At 37.0% G+C, this 22,380-nt stretch overlaps 1 protein-coding gene across 16 annotated transcripts in view; it reads right to left on the bottom strand.

The window, feature by feature from the left end:
- The window catches only part of Setd5 (SET domain containing 5), a 77,715-nt gene that overhangs the window by 14,080 nt on the left and 41,255 nt on the right, over positions 1-22,380 (bottom strand). For 14 of the 16 annotated variants that reach the window (XM_006237012.5, XM_006237016.4, XM_039107397.1 and 11 more), the window contains 10 exons: positions 21,930-22,172; positions 21,323-21,471; positions 20,877-20,994; positions 20,103-20,212; positions 19,365-19,611; positions 18,668-18,751; positions 17,343-17,600; positions 15,747-16,067; positions 15,102-15,344; positions 8,823-8,952 (listed from right to left, as the gene is read on the bottom strand). In XM_006237012.5, the coding sequence (XP_006237074.1) occupies positions 8,823-8,952; positions 15,102-15,344; positions 15,747-16,067; positions 17,343-17,600; positions 18,668-18,751; positions 19,365-19,611; positions 20,103-20,212; positions 20,877-20,994; positions 21,323-21,471; positions 21,930-22,172 (1,903 nt within the window). Of the gene's footprint in view, positions 1-408; positions 8,685-8,822; positions 8,953-15,101; positions 15,345-15,746; positions 16,068-17,342; positions 17,601-18,667; positions 18,752-19,364; positions 19,612-20,102; positions 20,213-20,876; positions 20,995-21,322; positions 21,472-21,929; positions 22,173-22,380 lie in introns of those variants that run through there. The other 2 variants (XM_039107401.2, XM_063285870.1) reach the window with 2 other exon arrangements.

Below are 22,380 nucleotides of genomic sequence, written 5' to 3'. Positions count from 1 at the left end.
ATGTAATGCTCATTACACTTAAAGAGCTTTGAGAAAACATGCAGAATGTTTAATATAGGCTTCTTATTGGTATGATTAAGCTTGATTATAACCCTACCACTTTTGAGGCAGAGACAAGATTATCTCAAATTCTAGACCAGCCTGAGATACATAGGAGAGACCCTGCCTTAAAAAAAAAAAAAAGGCTCAAGTAGTTACAAGGAAGAGGCCTTTTGAGATGCTCTGACAAGTAAAGGTGCCTGCTATGCAATTCTGGAGCCCACATGAAGGTAGAAGATAACTGACTTCCAAAAATTGTCTTCTGAAGTCTACATGCATAGCGTGGCCCCTCAGGAATGACGATGAACACATAAATATCCTTCAAAGTAGGTAAAGTGAGATACAGTGTCGAAGGACTGTAGTGCTAGGGTGGCTGAAATAGAAACACTGCTCAAGACCAAGAGCTGAAGGCAAGCCTGGGCCTGAACAACACTATGATTCCATTTCTTAGAAAATAAAACAAGAACATCACTGTTTAGGTGATGCTTACTAGGCCTTGTATGGTGTGCTTGCTATAAAAATCCAGCATCTGTTACTATCATCACCCTGAACAAAGATGAAGACTGATGCATATAGAGACACTAAGCACATGGTAGCACCTGGTCCATGGTCCCAGCCTCATATGGTGCCAGGGATCAAATTTGGGACATCCTATACCTTAGACAAGCACTTTTATCAATAGACTTTCATCTCTAGTCATTCTGTAAACAGTATTAATAAGAGAATGTTAAATTGTAGCACCATGGCTTGGTGGAAACACTGATAATCATGATGAGGGATATGCTTGAGAAGATTCCTCTGGTGACAGTGTCAGTATGTGACTACAAGTGCAAAACTACTGGAGTTAGGAAAGTAGCCAATATAGAGGTGTGAGGTACTGAGTATGCTTAAATGGACAGAATTTTTTTCTTGTTTCTTAAGATTTTTCATTTCCCTATATTAAAAGAATACTTTTCCTCTTGGTCTTTATAGCATGTGTTGTTTTATCCTTTTTTAAAGGTGTTTAGGTACAAAAAACAAAACAAAAAACAAAAAACCAAATACCAAAACCACAAGCATGTAATTCAAGACTAATCTGCACAATAATTTTTAAGCATTTCTAAGGACTTCAAACCCAACCTTTAAGAACTCTGTACTGAGGGTTCAACAATGTAACTGCTAAATACATGTTATGATGAAGATTACCGTAGGAAAATTAGGGGAAACCACTACACAAATGAATGTGATATATATTTGATGATATTTGACAAACATTTAAGATGCTACACTCAACAAGCCCAATGACTGCCTAAATTTGTAGGTCAGCTGTCTTTGCTATTTGTTTTCCTTTTTGTTGTACAGTTGTCAAATATGTATTAACACACACACACACACACACACACACACACACACACACACACACACACACACACTCTCACTCTCTATTTTTTTAAAACCCTGCTTCAACACTTCCCAAGATTATGCAAGCATTTAAAGCCATACTACCCATTAATTAAAATGATTTTCTACAAATTTCTGTTAGTGAATAAAATTTTCTAAGTCTCTTTCTTTGGTGGTGGCATGTTTTTAAAATAGGGTCTTACTATTGTAAACGGAGCTGACCTTGAAGTGGCTGTGTAATTCAGACTGGCTTCAAACTAGTATCCTTCTGTCTTTGCCTTCGGAAAGTTGGACTCATGCCTGATTTATGAATACCCTTTAAAAATGGGTATGTGACATTAATTTCACCAAAATTTAACCTGTGTTGTATCATTAAGTATTTTCCCTTACTGCAACTGTTAAGTCTAACTATGACAAAAAACTGTGCTCTACTTATTTTTTTTTCTTTCTTTTTTTGGGAGCTGGGGACCGAACCCAGGGCCCTGTGCTTGCTAGGCAAGCGCTCTACCACTGAGCTAAATCCCCAACCTACTTATTTGTTTTGTTATTTGTTAGGACAACTACAGGGCTTTCAGTGTCTTTTTTTTTAAAGAATCACTTGAAGGTGGGAGTTAAACAAGCTTGAGAACGTTGAGTTTGAATCACCAATACTCATATATGAAAGGCCAGATATAGCTGCATTTTTGCCTGTAACTCTAGTGCCTGGGGTGGGCGATGGCTGGGTGCCAACCTAATGGAGGTTCAGTGAGACAGTGTTTCAAAAGAACAGCATGAAGAACAAAGCACCTGATCGTGTCCTCTGATCTGCGTGCACGCACACACCCACATTTATATATGCTCACTACCTCTGTATTTAGTGTGAATGATTTGCAATGTCCAGCTTACACTGTATGCTGGTCTTTAGAGTTATAAAAATAAAGATGTGGACTATAAAAAAAATAAATTAACCTTTTCAGTTTCTTCTTTCTGTAAAGTGGCTTTTCTAAGTGTTTCTCTGTGTAGCCTCGGTTATCCTGGAACTCACTTTGTAGACCAGGCTGGCTGCTGCCTCCCAAGTCCTAGGATTAAAAACCTGTGCTACCACTGTTGGCTAGTTTGTTTTTAAAATTTACTGAGGCTGGAGAGATGGCAGTGGTTAAGAGCATTGTCTACTGTTACAGAAGAACCAGGTTCAGGTGCCAGCACCCACATGGCAGTCCAGAGTCAACTATAACTCCAGTTTTAGGAAATCTAATGCTCTTCTGAACAACATGGGCACCAAGAAAACACGTGGTACACATACATATGTATAGACCAAACACTCATATATAAAAATTGAATCTAAATTTTTTTATTGTTTTAATTTTTTTTAGTTGAATTAATCTAACTACAATTTTGCATTTCTATCCTTGAACTATGAAAATACCACCTACTGGTCTATCACTTTTAGATAAACCAGTAGTTTTTAAAAATATTTTTTTTGTGCGTGCATGCATGCATGCGTGCGTGTGTGCGTGCGTGCATATGGATACATACAGGCTAAGTCATGTACTTGGAAGTCAAAGAACAACTTGGGGAGTTGATTTTCTCCTTCACCATGTGGGTCTTAAGGATTGAGCCCGGGTGTAAAGTGTGGCAGGAGGCTCCCACTCACTTTTTTTCTTTTTTTTTGTGGGCTCACAATATAAAGCCCAAACTGGTCTGTAAATCAGTGTTTGTATTTTGTGTTTGAGACAGGTCTCTAACTATGGCAATTCTCCTGCCAATCTCCCAAGTTTTGGGACTGTATATACAAAGCACCAATACTATCTTCTTTGAGGGTTGAAGAGAGGGACAACCATACATGCTGGGTAAGCACTCTAACACTTAGCTATATATCTTCTCTAATTTATACTTAAGGGAAAAAATGTGTGCATGTGTATGGCCATAGGATGACTTTTTGGAGTCGGTGCACTCCTTGCTGGAACAGGGCCCCTACTGCACAGTATATTCCAAGCTTGGCTTGCCCTGTGTTCTTCTGGCACATTCACCTGTCTCCACAAGCTCATCTTGCCACAGCAGTTCTCACATTAGTTGCACTTCACTGCATCCTGCTTTTTACATGGTTCTGGAATATGAATTCAGGTCCCCAGGCTTCAGTAGCAAGCACTTTCACTCACTGAGCCATCGCCCTGATCCCCTAAATTATACTTAAACTCTTAAGGAAGAAGTACATACAATTAACTTTAGGGCATTGATTTCGACTCCACCTTTCTAGTAGCAAATACCAATTAGCCTTTTTCCTTTGAAAATCTTTTGCAATTGAACAACTCTAATTCTCCTTCACTGATTTAAAATGAATCACATTTTCCCCACTAGACTATTATTACACTTTTTTTTTTGGTCCTTGTATATTTTAGTAAAATACTACTGAGCTACAATGCCCTCCTCCTAGCTTATTCCTCTTAGTTTTTAAAGATACAAGCCTTGTTTCTGAAAGTTATTCTATTTGCTATACAATACGTAACCAACATTAACACATACACTTTTTGGTGAGACAGGGTCTTGCAATGTTGCCTAGGTTGACCTCAAACTTGTATTTTTCTTTCTCAGTCTCTCTAGTACTAGACTGCAGGCACATACCACATCTACTGATGTTGATATTTTGTCTTTTTAAAAAACCTCTAAAACCAGAACTTTGTTGATATAATTGGGGGAGAGCACCCTCATGATTTCTTTCAGTTATTTAAGCTTTGATACCTTGCCCATATCTGAGAAACTTAAGGTTTCCAGTGTTCTCCACTATTTTTTTTTTTTTTTTGGTTCTTTTTTTCGGAGCTGGGGACCGAACCCAGGGCCTTGTGCTTCCTAGGTAAGCGCTCTACCACTGAGCTAAATCCCCAGCCCCCACTTTTTATTACTATAGTGAATAGGACATATTTCTTCATTTGTCCATCTTAATGTTGTAATAAAATGTTTACACACTGGTCCCAGCCAATTTTCTCAGCTTTTCTAGGAATCTAACTGTATTAACTGCATATGATAACAGCCACCCCTCTTTACTAGTACTTATACCTCCTTTGCGTTTGGAAGAGAGAAATATGCTTATAGCTAAAAATTCTAGAATGTCAAATAATAAAACAGTAGAGCAACTTGATAATTCACACATATATTTTAAAATTTGGTAGTGTGTACATGTGGGCAAATCTATGTGTGTGTGGGAGTGTATAGCTACATGTGGAAGCCAGAGGACATTAGATGTCTTCTGCTACTGTTTACACTTTGTACCTAGAGAAACTCTCCTACTGATATGAACCTCACTGTTTTGGCTAGCCAGCAAGCTCTGGAAATCTACCTGTTTCTGCTCCCCAAATGTGGTAATTATAGGAATACGCATCCATGCCTGGTTTTTTATATGGATTCTAGGAATTTAATCTGTTCAAGCATAAGATTCTTAGGCTTACATAGAAAGTATTCTTAAGCACTGAGCCATCTTCGTAGCTTTGATAGATTACTTCTGTACCCCTCTGAGACAGGGTTTCTATGTGTAGCCCTGGCTGTTCAAGAACTTGTTCTGGAACCCAGGTTGGCCTCTTTCTAGAGATCCGCCTGCCTCTGTCCTATGTGCTATGATTGAAGGCATATACGACCAAGCAAAGCTTGAGAGCGCATCTTAAAGATTAGTTTTCATAATGAATATAGCTGGCAAATGTTTTAAGATAAATTCATTAAAAAATTAAAACTCAGAACACAGCCATCCTAAGTACAAGATGCTTTTCAATAAAAAGTAGTACAATAAAAAAAATTCATTAAAAAATTATAAACATTTTATTATCAAATTCATGAGTGGCTATGTTACACTGCTCTCTCCATTTCAAATGTTAAAAAACAATTATCAAGCCGACTTTTCTGAGAGAATTGGTCACATATATTATCCTTTAATTTCCTTGAAGTTTCAAGAAGATAAGTAAATCTAATTTACTCTCCTTTTTTGTGGTCTTAAATCAGTTTGATAAAACAAAGGTAAACTATTTAAAAAATTGTAGACCCAGAGATCAAACCAAGGGTTTTTCTCATGGTTGGCAAGTATTATCATTGAGCAACAACCTCAAATCAATAATGCAAATTAAAAGGGCCTATGAGATGACTCAGAAAGTGAAGACTTGCTGCTAAGGCTGATTACTTAAGTTCAATCCTCAAGACCAACAAGTTCTGCCAGTTATCCTCTAAAACCTGCATGATTATCAAGTATATACAAGTACATGGGGAAGCACGTGTGTGCATGCACACACATACACCAAGTCAGGGTAAACTATCAAGATCGTGTATATGAAACACAGATCAAATAACAATTTCTTATTACTCTTTCATCAATTGGAGTTCTGGCTTTTAAAAAAAGTATATAATTTGCAACTATTAGTAATTATAAATATTTTTGCACCTAAATATTTGGTTTCTATATCTTGTATAACATCTAGAATTAGTGAGCTCAGGATTATATTTTTAAAGCACATGATGAATCTGAATAGACAGTTGGAATATTGTTATATCGTTTTTTACTGAAAATGTTTTTCTTACTATATTAACTCAAACACAGCATGATCAGAGAAACAAGAGTTAGTACTAATTGAATTAAGGTATTGGGTGGTGGCACATGCAGTCAGGAGAGTGAGGCAGGAAAAAGGCAAACTTGAAGCCTGCCAGGATTACATAGTGAAACCCTACCTCAAAATATAAATACAAAACACACCCAAAACCACCAACCACCAAAACATAAAGAAATCTAAAAATTTTAAGAAAAAGTATTTGAGTTCACTTAGAATTTGCATTGGCAAAAACCCAATTACTTTACAATCTCCCAAGTAATTAAAAACTTTTCTTTTTAGAAAGTAATTTTCTTTTTAGAGCGATATAGCATGTCCCTATTTCAAAGCCTAGTCTAGCTGTTCTGTTCCATGTTCTCATATGCCATGATAATTTAGCCACTAGTCCCACAGGAAAGCTAAGGGTATATTTTCAGCAATGTACTTTATTCCTCTCTTCGAAGTTTTATTTTAAAAACTTTAGATAAACTTAGAATCAAAATTTTAAAGATGGCTCTAGGAAACCATAGGAAAGAATATGGATGTATACTAGTCATTCTTTCTATTACTGAACACAGAATTTCCTTTATGCTCAAACTTGCAAAGTACTTCTTAGTATCATAGTTTGTATCATGTATCCAAGTATGGCTATTCCCAGGTAGTTTCTTTGCTTTGTTAAATTTGAGGATGACAAAAACCTGTCTTCATTCATTTTCTTAACTATTTCTTAAGTATTTAAGGGGTATTTACTTCTTTTTTTTTTTAAAGATTTATTCATTTTATTATAAATAAGTACACTGTAGCTGTCTTCAGATACACCTTGGATCTCTTTACGATGGTTGTGAGCCACCATGTGGTTGCTGGGAATTGAACTCAGGACCTCTGGAAGAGTAGTCGGGTACTCTTAACCGCTGAGCCACCTCTCCAGCCCGGGGTATTTACTTCTAACCAAGGATTTTATTTAACTGTTATTAGTTTTGAAATTTTCAGTTGATTATTAAGGTATTTCTAGGGATATATGCATGTTATTTACAAACGAACATCCCATCTCTTTGTCGTGACTTCTTATTTTTATTCAATTTTAGCTTTTAACAACCTTTGACATTTTCTTTTGAGATAACCTTACTATACATTCCAGGCTGGCCTGAAAGCCAAGATTTTTCATCAGTCTTGATTACTGGTATTACACATTAAGTGCAATTACACCAGTGTAAGAATTTAACATTTTTAATCTAGGTGGTTCATATGTGACAAGAAAGAGTATTTTATGAAGAATGACAGCAGTAATTAAGATTATGGATCTGCTATTGAACTAAGCACTCAGTTTATAGTGATGCTTAAGGGCAAGGTGTTTTCGGACAATGTTTCTCACTGCTTGCTAGAGAGAATAGAAATGTCATAAAGGTTGATGACTAACAGTGCTAGTTTAATTCCATTGAGGGTAAGTAACAAAGACAACTTCTCTCTGAGTGTGATAGCCAGGACATGTAGTCTGTTCTCCAAGATCAACTACATACATGTGCAACACACCCACTAGCTAGAGGAAGGCACACATAATAGTCCAATTCAGCTACTCTAGTTACACTCTAAAAGCTGTCAGTAAGTTGACACAAAGGAAAGCTTCCTCAAAATTTTTATTAAATTAAACCTGAATGAATGTCTTATTAGGTGAACAGATTAAAATCGAGATGAAAGTAGAATTGTAATATAAAGCAATTACTTACAAAATTCTTTTTTTTTTTTTTCCTTTTTTCTATTTTTCGGAGCTGGGGACCGAACCCAGGGCCTTGCGCTTGCTAGGCAAGCACTCTACCACTGAGCTAAATCCCCAACCCCTACAAAATTCTTTTAAATCCAACTTCATAATAATTACTCAGCAAGTCAACAAATGATGTTTTAAAAAACAAAAACAAAAACCTATAATCCCCTTATCACACAATGCAAAAAACCAAAGCAAAATGCTGAGGTATTACGTTAGCTGTAGCCTTAACGTGAGGTTTAGTAACTAATCTGTGTAGGTAAATTTTTTGTTGTTTCCTATTGAGACAGGGTCTTGCTTTTTACCCCACGCTGGCCTTGGACTTGAGCAATTCTTTTGTCTTATTTTGTCTTCCAAGTACTAGTATTCAAAATATCACCACACCTAGCTATAGCATTTCTGGATTACACAATATTCAGAAAATTGATCTGATTTTGAGTACCAGGGAGGATGTTTGGTATCAGCCTAGATTAAACAGAAAAACACTGTCTAATAAGCAAACAAACAAATAGGAGATCATAAGTCAATATACCAATGCTTTCAGCTACAAGCCTGCAATAGAACACTGTAGAAGACAATGGATCAGACCCCTTTTTTTTCAAAGTCATTTGGCTCATGTCCTTATGATTTAAAGACATGTTTGAAATCTCAGAAGTTTTATAGTTCTGGTAGGCAAGTTCTTTTGAAAAAACAAAATAACAATTTCTCAATGATGCCATTATTTCCAGCCCCTTTAGTCCCACCCAACAAACCACTTAAAATTTCCATTTGCTCCCCCTGAAGATTAGTGTTCCACCACTTTCTACTGTCTCCCCTTATAAATACAAATAAATATTTCCTAAACTTACTACGTTAAACGTATCTAACCTTTTTTATAACCATTTCTGTTGTTATCTGTATACTGTCTAGATCCTTCTTTGTCGTCCTGGGAAAACTGATCCCTGACTCGAGATCTTTCTCTTCCTCTGTAAAGACAGATGTAAATTAACTATTTAGAGAAAACACTATTTCTTTTTATATTATAGAACCAACACTGAAAATTTTACTGTGAACCTCAAATGATGACTGTTCATGTCAAGTTTAGAAAAGGATCACATACATACCTGCATTATCTTTACAGATACTAGAAGAATTACTATTCTCATTACTTTGGTATAGGTGCTGTGTTCTAGTCTCTTGGGGCACAGATGATGTCTGAGTCATCCCTTCTTCCAAAGCTTGCTTTATCCAGCGCTATGGGAGGTGGGGAGGGAAGAGAAGAAGAGAAACCCAGAGAATTTTCAATAACCATTTAAAAGACACCTATTTTCAGTGCACTAACCATATTGTTACACATTAATTGGTGAGAAATACAATACAAATACATTCACACAGTTTCATAGTGGTTCTGGACAGGGAGGATCCTCTCCATGCAACCAAGGTGGGCTTTGGTTGCTCTTTCCTTTCTCTTTAATGAAGATTAATTTTGAAATAGTGTCATGTAACGTAGGCTGGCCTCAAACTTCCTAAGTAGCTAAAGATGACCTTTAACTCATGATGCTTCGGCTCCACCTTCTGGGCTAAGATTATAGGCTTCTACCACAATACTAAGTTTATGCATGTGGTAATAGGGATTGGACCAAGGGAGACCCTCTACCAAGTTACAGTCCCCACAATCAAGTCAGTTTTTTCTACTAGGCAAAACTCTCACAGCTGTGGGTTTCTATCAACCAATAAAAAAAAAAAGTATTTATTCAACTTTCTACACTGCCTAGGATAGTATAATTGCTGAAGATAGGCTGGTACTTTAATGATAATCTGTATATGAGCTTCTTTGCCCCCTGACTAGTTTGTACAAATAATGCCCCAGTAACTACAAATCACTGAGGAGGGAAGGGAAAAAAAAAGCTCTGAATAAAAAAGTGGAAGAAGGTTTTAAAGAATTCTTTCCACTTACTTTTTTTAGTAGCTAATATGTAAGCTAGATGGATGAGAAATAAAAAATTAAAGTCAGAAGAAAGCTTACAAAAACTATGGGGTAAGATTAGGTATTCTGTGGGTAAGGAAATTTATTCTGTGATTTTGTCTTTTTAATATACACAGTTGTAAGTTGCTCACCATTCTGTGGCTCTCCTGTCCTGACATAAGACAGATCCAATTTTGATAAACATTAATTTCAGCCAGACTGTCTCCAAATAGGAAAAGGTGAACTAGTATAATTTTATACCTTTAGAGAACATAACATAGGTCAGTAAATATTCTCCTCAACAGAGTAGTTATAGAAGATCTGTGGATAGTGGTTGATTAGAACCTGGGAAAACTCCAAGGAAACTTTACTATGAAAAATTCTCTATCATGTAAATATCTTTGTGGTTTACTAAGTTCACGAAAAAAGTAAACAGAGGTAAATGGACACACACACACACACACACACACACACACACACGTATTCAGAATCACTTGAATCACATTAATATTCTAGGACATGACAAGATGTCTAAAAAGCCAAGACCAAGAGTGATAGGTTCTTTTTTTTTTTTTGGTTCTTTTTTTCGGAGCCGGGGACCGAACCCAGGGCCTTGTGCTTCCTAGGTAAGCGCTCTACCACTGAGCTATAATCCCCAGCCCCGATATGTTCTTTATAGAGTCCCAACACACAGGTTATCAGAAGCACAGACCCTTAGGATGCACAGGAATATGCAAATATTAAATTTTATATTATATACAGTTTATTTTAAATTTATTTTTCGATTCAGAGCAGACAGGAACTCAAATCTGAGATCCCTATGTTTTCCTCAAGAAAAGGAAAAGAAAAAAGAAAAAAAAAGAGAAAATGTTACTAAAAAATATTTTCAGTGTAAGAAAGTCATATGAGTTTATATTTTAGATCTTAAAGACTAGGAAAAAAGGGAGCTTATATAAAACTAGATGGGACATTGAGAAGTAAGATGTCACCAGTCTTGTCTCTAAGGCTAAACAAAGCCAAATCAAGTAACCCTTTGTCAGTGTCCTCTTGATTTTTTATAATATTTAGGATTTATAAATATGGAACATTTTCTTCCTATGGATAAAAGATTACTTTCAAATTTTTATTCTATTCTGTTCACCTATGAAAATTCTATCTAGAATAACTAAAGTCTGAAAACAATTCTGTTTTCTGTAAAATATACTGAAGTGGAAAGGAGGTCCAAAGACAGGTAAGGCATGTTTGAAAAGGGGAGAGAACAGTGAAATAACAAAGTTTTGGAATGTAAAGACCTAGTTTGAAACCTGCTTTCCCAATTACTAGAGATGCCTTACTTTGGGCAATTTTCTGAACCCATTTCTGGTCCTGAGACTAAAAGACTAGGTTTAAACACTATAGCAAATGATCTCAAATATGCAAAGAAACCTTGTAGCATAGCACTGTAAAACTTTCTCAATGATTCAAGTGGCTCTGAATATATTTACCCACTCACTAATTTTTTACAGTATGTTTATGTTTAAAGAACAAATGATAACAACCTTTCAAAGGTAAATAAAACAATGCACACCATGGTAATTTTCTAAGGAATCTTGGATACCAAATGGTCTTTACATATGTCCAAATGACTTTATACAGAACAAAAAAGGACACTGAAGGCTCACATGTTTATTACAAAAGAAACACAATGAAGACAAAAAGAAAGTGTGTATATACTTTCCTACCTACCTGTTTGTCTCTCTGTCTGCCTATCTCAAACTTAACTGAATGTAGACAATCCTTAGGAGATTAATAAATGTCCTTGCAAATGAATAATCTGGGTACAAACATATAGATACGAACTTGTCCTATACTGCTTTTAACTTATGAAATGTTTAAAGATATTATGAAACAGAAGGTCTATTAGAAAGAATATATATTATTCTCTGGAGAGATGGCTCAGTGGTTTAGAGTGCAGTTGCTCTTGCAGGGGACCTAGGTTTAGTTACTAACACTCACATAGAGGACACGTGAAACTCCAACTCAACTCTGGCCCCTGGAATTTACCAGGCATGCATTGTGGCACACTTACATATATTCAGGGAAAATACCTACACACAAGAAAAAATTGATTCAGATTTCTAGCTTAAAAACAAAGCTTAGCCTGCCCAGAAAAAGATTATGTTGTATAATATAATCTGGTTTTTTTCTCCTAAGAAATATTAAAAAAGCAATTTAAACTGAATTCCAATGTAAATAACGGTAAGATGATCTTATGAGGCTGCCCTCAAACTTCTGATCCTTCTACCCCCACCTCTCCCAAGGGCAGGACAAGAAATCTGCACCATAACTACTGGGAACGGTATGGAAATACTCTTCCAACTGAGCCACATCACTGGTCATAACGAATAATTTCAAGATTAATTTTAATGAAGCAGCCTTGCTACGATAGTCTTTTTCTAAAAACAGTGAGTATACAGAGCTGAAGCTATAGCTTATTGATAAAGTGCTTGTCCAGCTTGTAGAAAAACCATGGCTGGATATCTAACCCTGCTTTAAAAAAAAGAAAATGGTGTGGGAGATAACTAAGGATGAGATTGGTCAGTCTTGAAGAATGCAATATGGAATTCAGTTAAATTCAATTTCTTTCTGTTTGTTGCCAATGGAGACACTACAAATATAACTGCCAAGTGTGTGGTTTATGGCTTTAATCCCAGCATCCAAGAAACAGAGGCAGGCAGATCTCCACGGAGTCTGAAATCAGTTTATTTTACATATATTTATAGACAAGCCAGGATTATTTTGATACTTTAAAAGTAAGTAAACAAGCAAAATACAAAACATAGCCAGGTAACAGGAACTCAAAGACAAAAGAACAGTAGGTAAAACGTTTGTTGCAAAGCCTGATAACCTCAATTTGATATAAAGGGGGAGACAATGGACTCCAGACTTACTCTCTGACATCCCTATGAGAACCACCTCCCTATACATAGTAATGAAACAGCAAAAACAAAAGCTCAAACAAAAAGATTTTCTATGTAAGTTATACTTTTAAACAAGTCTGTTTGCTTGGATATCTGCTAGTTGGAAAAGCAGAAAAGGAACAAAAAGATTGAAATCCTGCATAATTACCAATAAGGCATTTCAAAAGTTAGTTTAACCCTAAAAGTTAGTGTGTGCACTCTGTGTGTGTGCTTGGTTTTTCATGCAGGTCAGAAGAACCCATCAAATCTCCTGGAACTGGGATTACATACAGGCAGTTGTGAGCAGTAAGTGTTCTATCTAAAGTAATGAGGCATCTCTCCAAAACCCCTACTAACTCTTCTTAGACTCAAGAATATATTTTACAATCTGATAAAAGTAGATTTTACTACCTTCATAAAAATGCTTTACTGACTATCTACATCCCAATATTCTTTTTCCATTCTTTCTTATTCCTCTCTCACTCACTCTAATCTTCCTTTTTTTTTGTAATGAGCATGACTGTACTTATTTATTTTAAACTTAATAAGCATAGTTTCTATTAGGGCTGTCTGACCAGTGCCCGTTAATACTGAAGAATATAATAAACTGAGTTTATAGCCTTAGGGAAAGAGAGGGTCCTTCTTTTCTAATTTTCAACACTCCTCATAAAAGCAGTTAGGATTCTTCCATTACTTAAAAAAATATTACATTTTAAGAAATCATTATTTTGTGGAGGACTGCATATTTCATGTTTGTGTGGATGATAAAGGACAATTATATGAACAGGTCTTCTCCTTTCACTTTTACATGGGTTCTAGGATGAAATTCAGGGAGCTAGGCTTGTATGACAAGTATTTGTCATTTAGCCATCATATCAGCTTTCTATTTTACTCCTCCTGAAGAACTAAACAGTGTTTAGCTAGTCTGTAGGTAGACTGGGTCTGTTCTGCCATTCTAGATTTAGGGAGTTCTATCATGTTCCATAGCCAGTAAATCATGTTTTGTTTGGATTTTGCAGCCTAGGCTGTCAGCACAATACCCCCTTGCCTTAGCACACGTGACTACTATACCTGGTTATCATGGGTAATAGTGTTTTTGTACAACACACCATTTTCCTTTCCCGATAAACTCTTTGAGACCCCAGAGTGGTATAATAAATGAATTCCCTAGAGACCCAACTCCCCTTCGTTACCTAGACAAAATTCCTACAGTGATCAGATTTTTCAAAAACTTCGTATTGTTGTTACTTATGCCACCAAGTTACTTGATGTTACCGTATCATCCAACATTCCTTTGATAAGGACCTTGTAGTCAAATTTCTCAGAAAAATCTTCTACTGGGAGTTTTTCCCATACAAACTGAGTGGGTGAATTACTTTGTAGGATGTGCCATTTAGGCTTCTGCGCTTCCCTCATGCAGACTCCTGTTTTCTTCCTCCCCTTCCATACCCCATGCCATTCTGCCGATCCTTCATATTCCTGTCCCCAAGAAATAACTTATGTTCTTGGGGAAAGAAAAAAAAATCTTTTAAGTTTGGAGGAACTAGGGAAGACCTGCTGGAGTTGAGACTGCATCACATCAAATAAGCTAAGGCAACATCCTCGTGTGTGACGGCAGCAGAGAGCATGGCAGACGCTGAGGGGGCAGCCTGAATCCAGATCTGAGGATTAGAGAAAAGGGGGTTCTAGGGAAAAAGAATTGTGCCCTGTATTTCTAAAATCACTAAAAAGCACTACAGGCTTAAAGTACAATCAATTTCCTAAACACCCTTGGAACATATGTACAAATGTGGGAATTAATAAAGTACATTCCCCAAAACAACTACCAAACACTACTGGTGCTAGACTCAAAACAATAATAACTAGAGTCCCAGAAAGGCAGGGAATGAGAGTCTAACCCATTGTTTTGAACCAAGTAACAGCAATTATAAGGTAATTTTTTTTTTGGTCTAAACTCCTTTAAGAAGTAATAGTAATTGATTACTTAGTTTCAACCAAAATCTTATCAATTTTTACGATTATCACCGTTCTCTAAATATTTGGGGCCCATCATCATACAATAGTGACAAATAGCCATGCTTTTAGTATCATAAAAGCACATGCAAAAGACATCCCCCCCATCGATTGCCTTGTGCTCTCAGTCAGTTAGTAACTTGAAAAGCTTCTAGGTATGGCCAGGTAAACAGTCACAAGTTTGAGCACCACAAATGCAGTATACATTCCAACTTGACCATAGTGGCTCCTGCAGAGTCTACTTCCATGTTTAACAACACAATACAAACTCACAAAGTTATCTAGAGATGCATGAATATCTAGACAATTATGTAAAATTTAACTATAAGCATCCTATAGTAATAAACATTTCCATCATGGGCAGGTGCAGGTACACACACACACACACACACACACACACACACACAGAGAGAGAGAGAGAGAGAGAGAGAGAGAGAGAGAGAGAGAGAGAGAGAGAGAGTGTGTGAGTGCAGACAAACACATACCTTCTTACAGGAGCTGAATGTGCCATCAGGCAGAAGGGGCCTTCGACGCCTCTCAGGCATAAAGGGTGAGCCAAAGCGAATGTAGTGTTTGGGGGTCGTACAAATTAATGGGGAATGAATAAGACCCGGTAGCATGTTCAGGGTTGTTGCCAATACAGTTGGGTCAGTGGTGATACGCAAAGGACACTCGACAGGGCATTCTTGCTTCTCTGCCTTGTCATTTAACCATTCTGTAACTAGATACTAAAGGTTTAAAAAACAAAACAAAACAAAACCCATTAATTATCACTGCATTTGTAACAGCTGCCAGAAGCAGTAGTGTAGTCCACAAATCAAACCCCAACTAAAAATTAGAAGAGATACAGCAACCATAGTGAAGATGAGTTGAGCATTCAGAGTGTTAGGGTATCTTTCCTTTATCTTTCCCATGCTCACGACAGAAAGAATACTTTATCAGTGATTTACGTTCTGTCTAAAATCAAGTGAACAAAAAGTAAGTAATATGGTTTCAGCTTTTAGTATAAACAACTTTTATCTAGAAATGTTTAATCTCATAATTCTAAGATTACTACTTCTCTGCGGATTACAGGCTCTCTTGCTTTACCATGATATCCTTACCGTATGAAATTTATATTGTCAACTTACCTTTTTGGTTTTGGGGTATTTAGATGCAGCACGATTGACATGGGATCCAGTAACTGATACCACAGTTGGGTCAGACCCTGTTAACGGTCTGCTCTCTCCTGAACTGTCTATATTTCCAGCTTCAGGAAGAGTTACTGAGTTGTTACTTCCTCCTTCTTCCAAGGCAGCTTGTGCGAGCTCTGCCTGTTGTGCGTTGGCCTGCTTCTGACGTTTTAGTCTTTGGGCTGAACTGGTCCGGTACCGAGAAATTCTACTCTTCGGTCGGGGTCTAGAAGGCTTAGCTGGAGGTGGTTTGGGGACTGGCTTTTCTGCCGCTACATCCTGTAACAATATCAAGGCCAAATGTTTACTAGAGACTTCTCTTCTACTTTAAAGACAGATCTCCCAGGCTGGCCTCTAGCTTACAATCCTCTTGCCTTAGCTTGCTGAGTTCTAGGATTAGACAAGATACCTCTCACCCAACATCAGGAATGTCTTACCTGTTTCTTACTTTTCTATCAATTTAAAGCATTCTAAATGATAATGGTGAGGGGATTTTCAATTAATCCTCAAGGCTGGAAAGATGAATCACCAATTAACACCACTCCACAAACTCTCTAACCAGTTTTAGTTTTAGATGGGGATCCAATCCCATCTTCTGGCCTCAGTGGGTAACAGGCACATACATAGTTCACATACATACATGTAACGGTTCACACATAAATATAAAAATAAATAAATATGAACTAGGCACTGTGTCGCATATCTTTAACCTTAGTACTCAGGAGGCAGAGGCACATAGACCTCTGTTAAGTTAAGGCCAGTCTGGTCTATAAAGTCAAGTTTCAGGCCAAGCGGGGATATATACAAAGACCCTGTCACAAAACAAAATTATTTTTTAAAAAATGTAATGTGTAAGTGCAAAATTTTATAAACTTTATCTTTATTACCTAAACAGACCAAAGATAAACAGCTGGCTTAGTTAACTTCTAATAGACATCTATAAAATAAAAATAGCTCAAAAGTCAGTTAAAGCTAGGTACCTATTATTAAGGTTCTTAGGGAAGACAATTCTTGTTTCTTTTCTTTTTTTCAGAGCTGGGGACTGAACCCAAGGCCTTGTGCTTGCTAGGCAAGCGCTCTCTTGTTTCTTTTCTACACCCAGAGGTTCTACGTTAAACTCTAGTCATTGCTAGGTCAGGGAAGAAACAGATAATCTTATCCTGAGAAGCCCCTGGAAGGTTAGGCATGTACCTGAGCTATTCAGAGATTCTGTGAGAGAAACCCAAAGATTTGCTTTCTCCCCTTAGAAATGGAGACTGAGCTAGGCAAAGTCTTTATGTTCAGTATGCATTCTCCCAAACCAACGGATTCCATGAACTTATAACAGTGCTTATCTAGGAGACACTTAGGTGCTAAGGGACTTTGTCATTCAAATGTTGACTTCACCTGTCTCTTTGCGTCCCACAAATCAGCTGCTGAGATCAAAATAGCTTATTCTGATACAAAGCAATGTTGAAAATACTAAAGTCTACCATTCCAAAAAAAAAAAAAAAAAAAAAAAAAAAGACAACTGACATTAGAGAACACAAGACTTTTAAGAGTTTTTCCTCTTACCCCAGCATGGGAAGACCGCCGAGTATTCACACCAGTGCTCTGTGGGATGCTTGGGATGGCAATGTTTGTAACAGGGTTGTTAACTTCTGACTCGGGGGCTGCAGTTTTTGTCTCTTCTCCAACTCCTATCTCTGAACTGCTAGTAGTAATCTCTACGTCTGAGTTGCTCTGCTCTACAGGCTGATCCCGCCGTTTCTTTCTCTTCTCTAAAGTTTCAAAAGCATGCATGATGGCTTCAACCTTCCTATCTTCCCGAGTCTAGGCGGAAGAAGTATTAAAGACAACAACAAAAAGGGCATCAACCAGAAGCTATTTCAGAAGTAACATTAGTGGGGTTTACAAGAACTTATTCGAAGTATTTTTAAGACAGCATATGTATCACTAAACTTTAAGACAAAAATTTTAAAATTGTTTAAAATATAGAAAATGGTTGTAAAAGAAAGTAAATTTAAAAACTAAACATTTAAAAATAGGTGAGCTACACATGTTTTAGTGAATACAGTAACTATAACCAATTTCTGTCCTACTTTCAGAGTTGGAAAGCAGAGTAATTTGTCATTAAACTTCTTGTAAGCACAATTAAGAAATGTCTTTAAACAATCTAACAAAAAAATTACTATAGTTTGGATATGGACTGTGCCTCAAAGGCTTATGTTCAGTTAAAAGCTCAGAACTCAAGTGGTAAGAGCTACTGGGAGGCTGTGGAGACCCAGGAAGTGCACCTTATTGGAGGAAGCAAGTCCCTGGATGTCATGGGAGAGCGTATTCCAGCTTTGGCTTTTTTTTTTTTTTTTTTTTTTACTTTTTTTTTGACTTTTTTTCCTCTCAGCTTCCCAGTAGCAAAGACATAAGCAAGTTTTCTTTGCAGTGGACTCCTACTTGCTCCCAAAACAATGAAGCCAACAGACTTGGATCTGTGAAACCTGAGCACAGGCAAACTTGGCCTCCTTTAAGTTGCTTTTCTTAGGCATTTCTGTCACAGGGATAGAGGGCTAACAATGCTGATACTCTTCCTATTCTCCCAGTAATTTGGGACCGAAGTCAAGACCTTGTGCATGCTGTACAACTATGCTATCAGCAACTTCGCTTGATTTTTAGTTTTTAAATATAAAAACAGAAAGCAAGAAACTTTGGACTTCATCAGCAAGTTTTAGGGAAATGCAACTGTTAGAGAAGGAAGTATCTTAAAGTCACTAACAGATAGTTATCATAAACTACTGTATGCATGCCTACATGTAGAAAAAGAAAAACTATAATGAGACCTACTTTGTGGTGAAATCTCAGAGTTAGAAAAAGTACAGAAACAGCTACTGGGTGGTACTTACCCTTCTGCTATGAGCTGAGTTCTCCTGGTCGTCTGTGGCCTCTTCTTTTTCTTCTTCCGGTTTTTCTTCTGGATTGTCAACTTCCTTTAAGACATAAACACTATTAGATCATATTCAAACTCTAAGCAGCAGCAATCTGCTTTATTCTGGCATCACTACCTCCCCATTCCTTTCTATGCTCTACGCTGGGAATTAAACCCAGACCCTTATACATACTAAGCAAGTGGTCTATGAGCGAAAGGATGCTTTAGTTTTGTTTGTATGTTTCTTGAGATAGGGACTTATATTGCCTAAGCTAGCCTCAAATTCATAATCACCCAGCCTCAGCCTTACAGATGCCAGGATTATGTGTGTGCATCACCATACCAGGCCCTAAAAGAACGTTTTTTGATATTATTACTTTTCTTTTTGAATTAGGTCTCATGTTGTTCTTTTTTCTTTTCGTTCATTCATTCCTTCCTTCTTTCTTTTCGTTCATTCATTCCTTCCTTCCTATCAAAATTCGTCTTTCAGCACAGGTTAGAACTCTTAGAACTCACAGAGATCCACATGCCTCCGTCTCTTGAATGCTGGAGTACTGTGCTACTATACCCTGGCTTTGTTCATGGTGATGTATGTAATAGCAGTGAATGTTTTAGCACAGCTCTCTAATACAACACATGGGATCAGACCATCCTGACTTGGCCAGGGAGATTACCTCATGCTCACTGGATACAGTTACTTTTTCTGGAACTTCTTGTGGTTGTGGGTCATGATTCTCTTCTGGAACCTCATTTTGCTGCTCCATCTCCAGCTCTTTCCGCCGTGCTTTTCTACGTCTGGTCTCTGCTCCAATGGTGGGAAAGCTAGGAGGTGGGAGTGGCAATTCTGCAGCATTGGGATTTCTTTTCTGTATGGGGCAATTCCGGTTTCCCTTGTGACAAGCACAGTCCACTTTGTAATTACTGTGCCAAAGAAACAACCAAAACTATGTCAGTATTCTTGAAAACAGAATATTATGGCATATTAACTATATACTTTATTGAAACACTGGTATAAGTTTCTCTGATGTTATTGACTAAATTAGATTTGGTATGATACTTTCAAAAAATATCCAGTTTTCCTGTATATCTCTACCTATAGCTTATGTACAGAATTGGAAAGAAAACAAACCACACTAAATCAGTTCTCCCTACTGCTTTTATTTTTCTTTCGGAGACAGGGTCTAGTTGGCCTGGAATGCCCTATGTAGACCAAAAGTGACCTCAAACTCACACAGATCCACATGCTTCTGCCTCCCATGTGCTAGAATTACATAGATTCTAGGTAAAAAAATATAGATCGAAGGCAAAAAAAAAAGAAAGAAAAAGAAAAGAAAAGTGGGTGGGGCAAGAATTGGAAACAAATTAAAATCTTAATAAGGCCATCATGCTGGTAAAAATCTCTGAGGTCTTACCAATTACTATATTCATAATCAAATGCAATGGTGACTTCAGCATCCTTGGTGATAGCAGATACAGCATAGATACACAGGTGAATCATCCCATCTGCAATCATGTGTCTCACCTGTATGAACAAGACATTATGTTTGTCTTCAAAACCAAACTCAAGTTTTCCATAAATGGGAAAAGTGTGACCCCAGTAATTTCTGCCTCTTTTGAACAGTCTGCTATTTTATTACCTCTATCATTTCATGATAGCGCACTGATGAACAATTAGACTTCTTCGAAACATAAAAATCTAATGATATCAGAAATCAGGGTGAAACTATTATTTTTTATCTTAAAGGTATATGCATTCTTCAAAAGAATTAAAAATTCCTTAGCCTGCAAATCTTACTGCACTCTCTGTGAATACACCGACTAATGAATTTTAGAAATGTTCACAACTCTTTCCCACAACAGCAAAGAAAAATGGCTTAGCTGGACTTAACAACTATTACTACAAGTAATTTTTATTTTATTCCAGTCCAACTGATAGACTTCCTATTTAGTCTGTTTTACTTAATAGATATTAACTTGCTGTTTTTCATTTCTGTCGTCTTTAAAGAAAATCTATTTCTTGTCTTTATCCCATCTCCATATGGCACCACACTTCTGTTTTTTCATCTCTGCATTTAATACAACTATTAGCTACAGACCTTCATCTGGGTGGAGTTTTCAGATTGTTTCTTCAGTATATGTGTCCTTTGGTGGTTCCATTGAAAGGGAAGTTGTTAAAGATAGCTTACCTCTGCATTTGGTGTACAAGATCTTCTGATGAACCGAGCATCATTACCGAAAGTACGAGCATCGACACACATCTCTACACCATTGAATTTTGAGTAGAAGAGCACAAAGGGATATGGTCTAGGGATATAATTAAAATTCCTGTAATTCTCAACACACACAAAAGAGCCACCCCATGACTACAAATGTGATACATATGCTGACTCAATAAGGAACAGTCATTTGTAATACCTAAGCTAGGAAACACCAGACTTGTCTGCTTTTCATTAATGAATAAGCACAACGCAAGGAATACTGGGCATGGAAAGGAGACATCACCAGTGTATACACTATGTGTTCTGCAGATTTATTTGCCCTTTTGTACCAACAGCAAACAGACAAGAGTTTATGAATGACTCGGCAGCCAGAACCATGCAAGCCCTCAATGCTCAATGAATGATGTTCTTACTTTTTGAAGAAATGCCCATTGACCTCAAATTGTTGTCGTAACATGACTTTCCCACGATATTCTATTATAAGAGTGTCCAAAGCCAAATCTCTTGCAGCCCTCAGGATTTTCCGGTGCTTTTGAACACGGGTGACTCTTCCCAGCTGTAACTGAATAAAAACAGAGTGTTAACATTAAAGAATAGCAAGAGCAGTGTGGTAAACATTTACAGTGTTTCATAAGTGTTGGAAAAGATACCAACATTTTCTTTCAGGTTTTATCAGTGTGTTATGAAGCTTGGAGATCATTCTGACATAAGCTGAAGTTTCCAAAAAACACGGTCTAACTCGGGACCCCAGAGAAGGCAGACTAAAGAAGAACTTAAGATGTCAGTGGAGCTGTGTCTACATTATGCATTTATAGCTTTCTCTAAATCTTTACAATTCTTCATTTCTCAAACATGTTCCTAGACTTGTTACATGTTACTATAACTTGATTTTGGTCAAAGGTGATCCAGGAAGGTAGTTAATTTTTTATTTGGTAAGGAATAATAATTTTGTCCCATTCTGGTTCTTTCGGTATTAAAGTAATTTTAATCTCTTAGTGCCTTTAATGCTTTAGTTCTTACCTGCATTTGGGAACCAATTACTGTATTATTACAGGCCAGTTCAGTTTTATTAATAGTGTCTAAAATAGCAGGTTTGCCCACAAATTCCTTGTTTGAATGGAGATGTTGTTCAAGGGCATTCTGTACATCCGCACTGTACTGATTAGTGAAAGCTTCTTCATATTGATCAGTCCATAGTCTTATCCGATTTTCCCAGCCCTCAGTGGTATTTTCATCTAAATTCTGTGCTTCAGAGGGAGAATTCTGTAGAGAACAATGATCAACTGAATTAGTAAGAGATCACTCATGATCACGGGAGGCAGCATAAACAAGATTCTTATTTTTACTTGAACAGTTGGTTTAGTGTGAGAGCAATGGACTAAGATCAGGGGTTTTGGCTTGCATTATCAATAAACTGTGAGGTCTTGGACACTGTCAAATAAGAAAATCATCTGCCTGTTTATAAAGTGAG

This window comes from Rattus norvegicus, chromosome 4 (genome assembly GCF_036323735.1).
Source record: "Rattus norvegicus strain BN/NHsdMcwi chromosome 4, GRCr8, whole genome shotgun sequence".
Lineage (NCBI taxonomy): Eukaryota > Metazoa > Chordata > Mammalia > Rodentia > Muridae > Rattus > Rattus norvegicus.
This window is presented reverse-complemented; position numbering and strand designations above follow the sequence as displayed.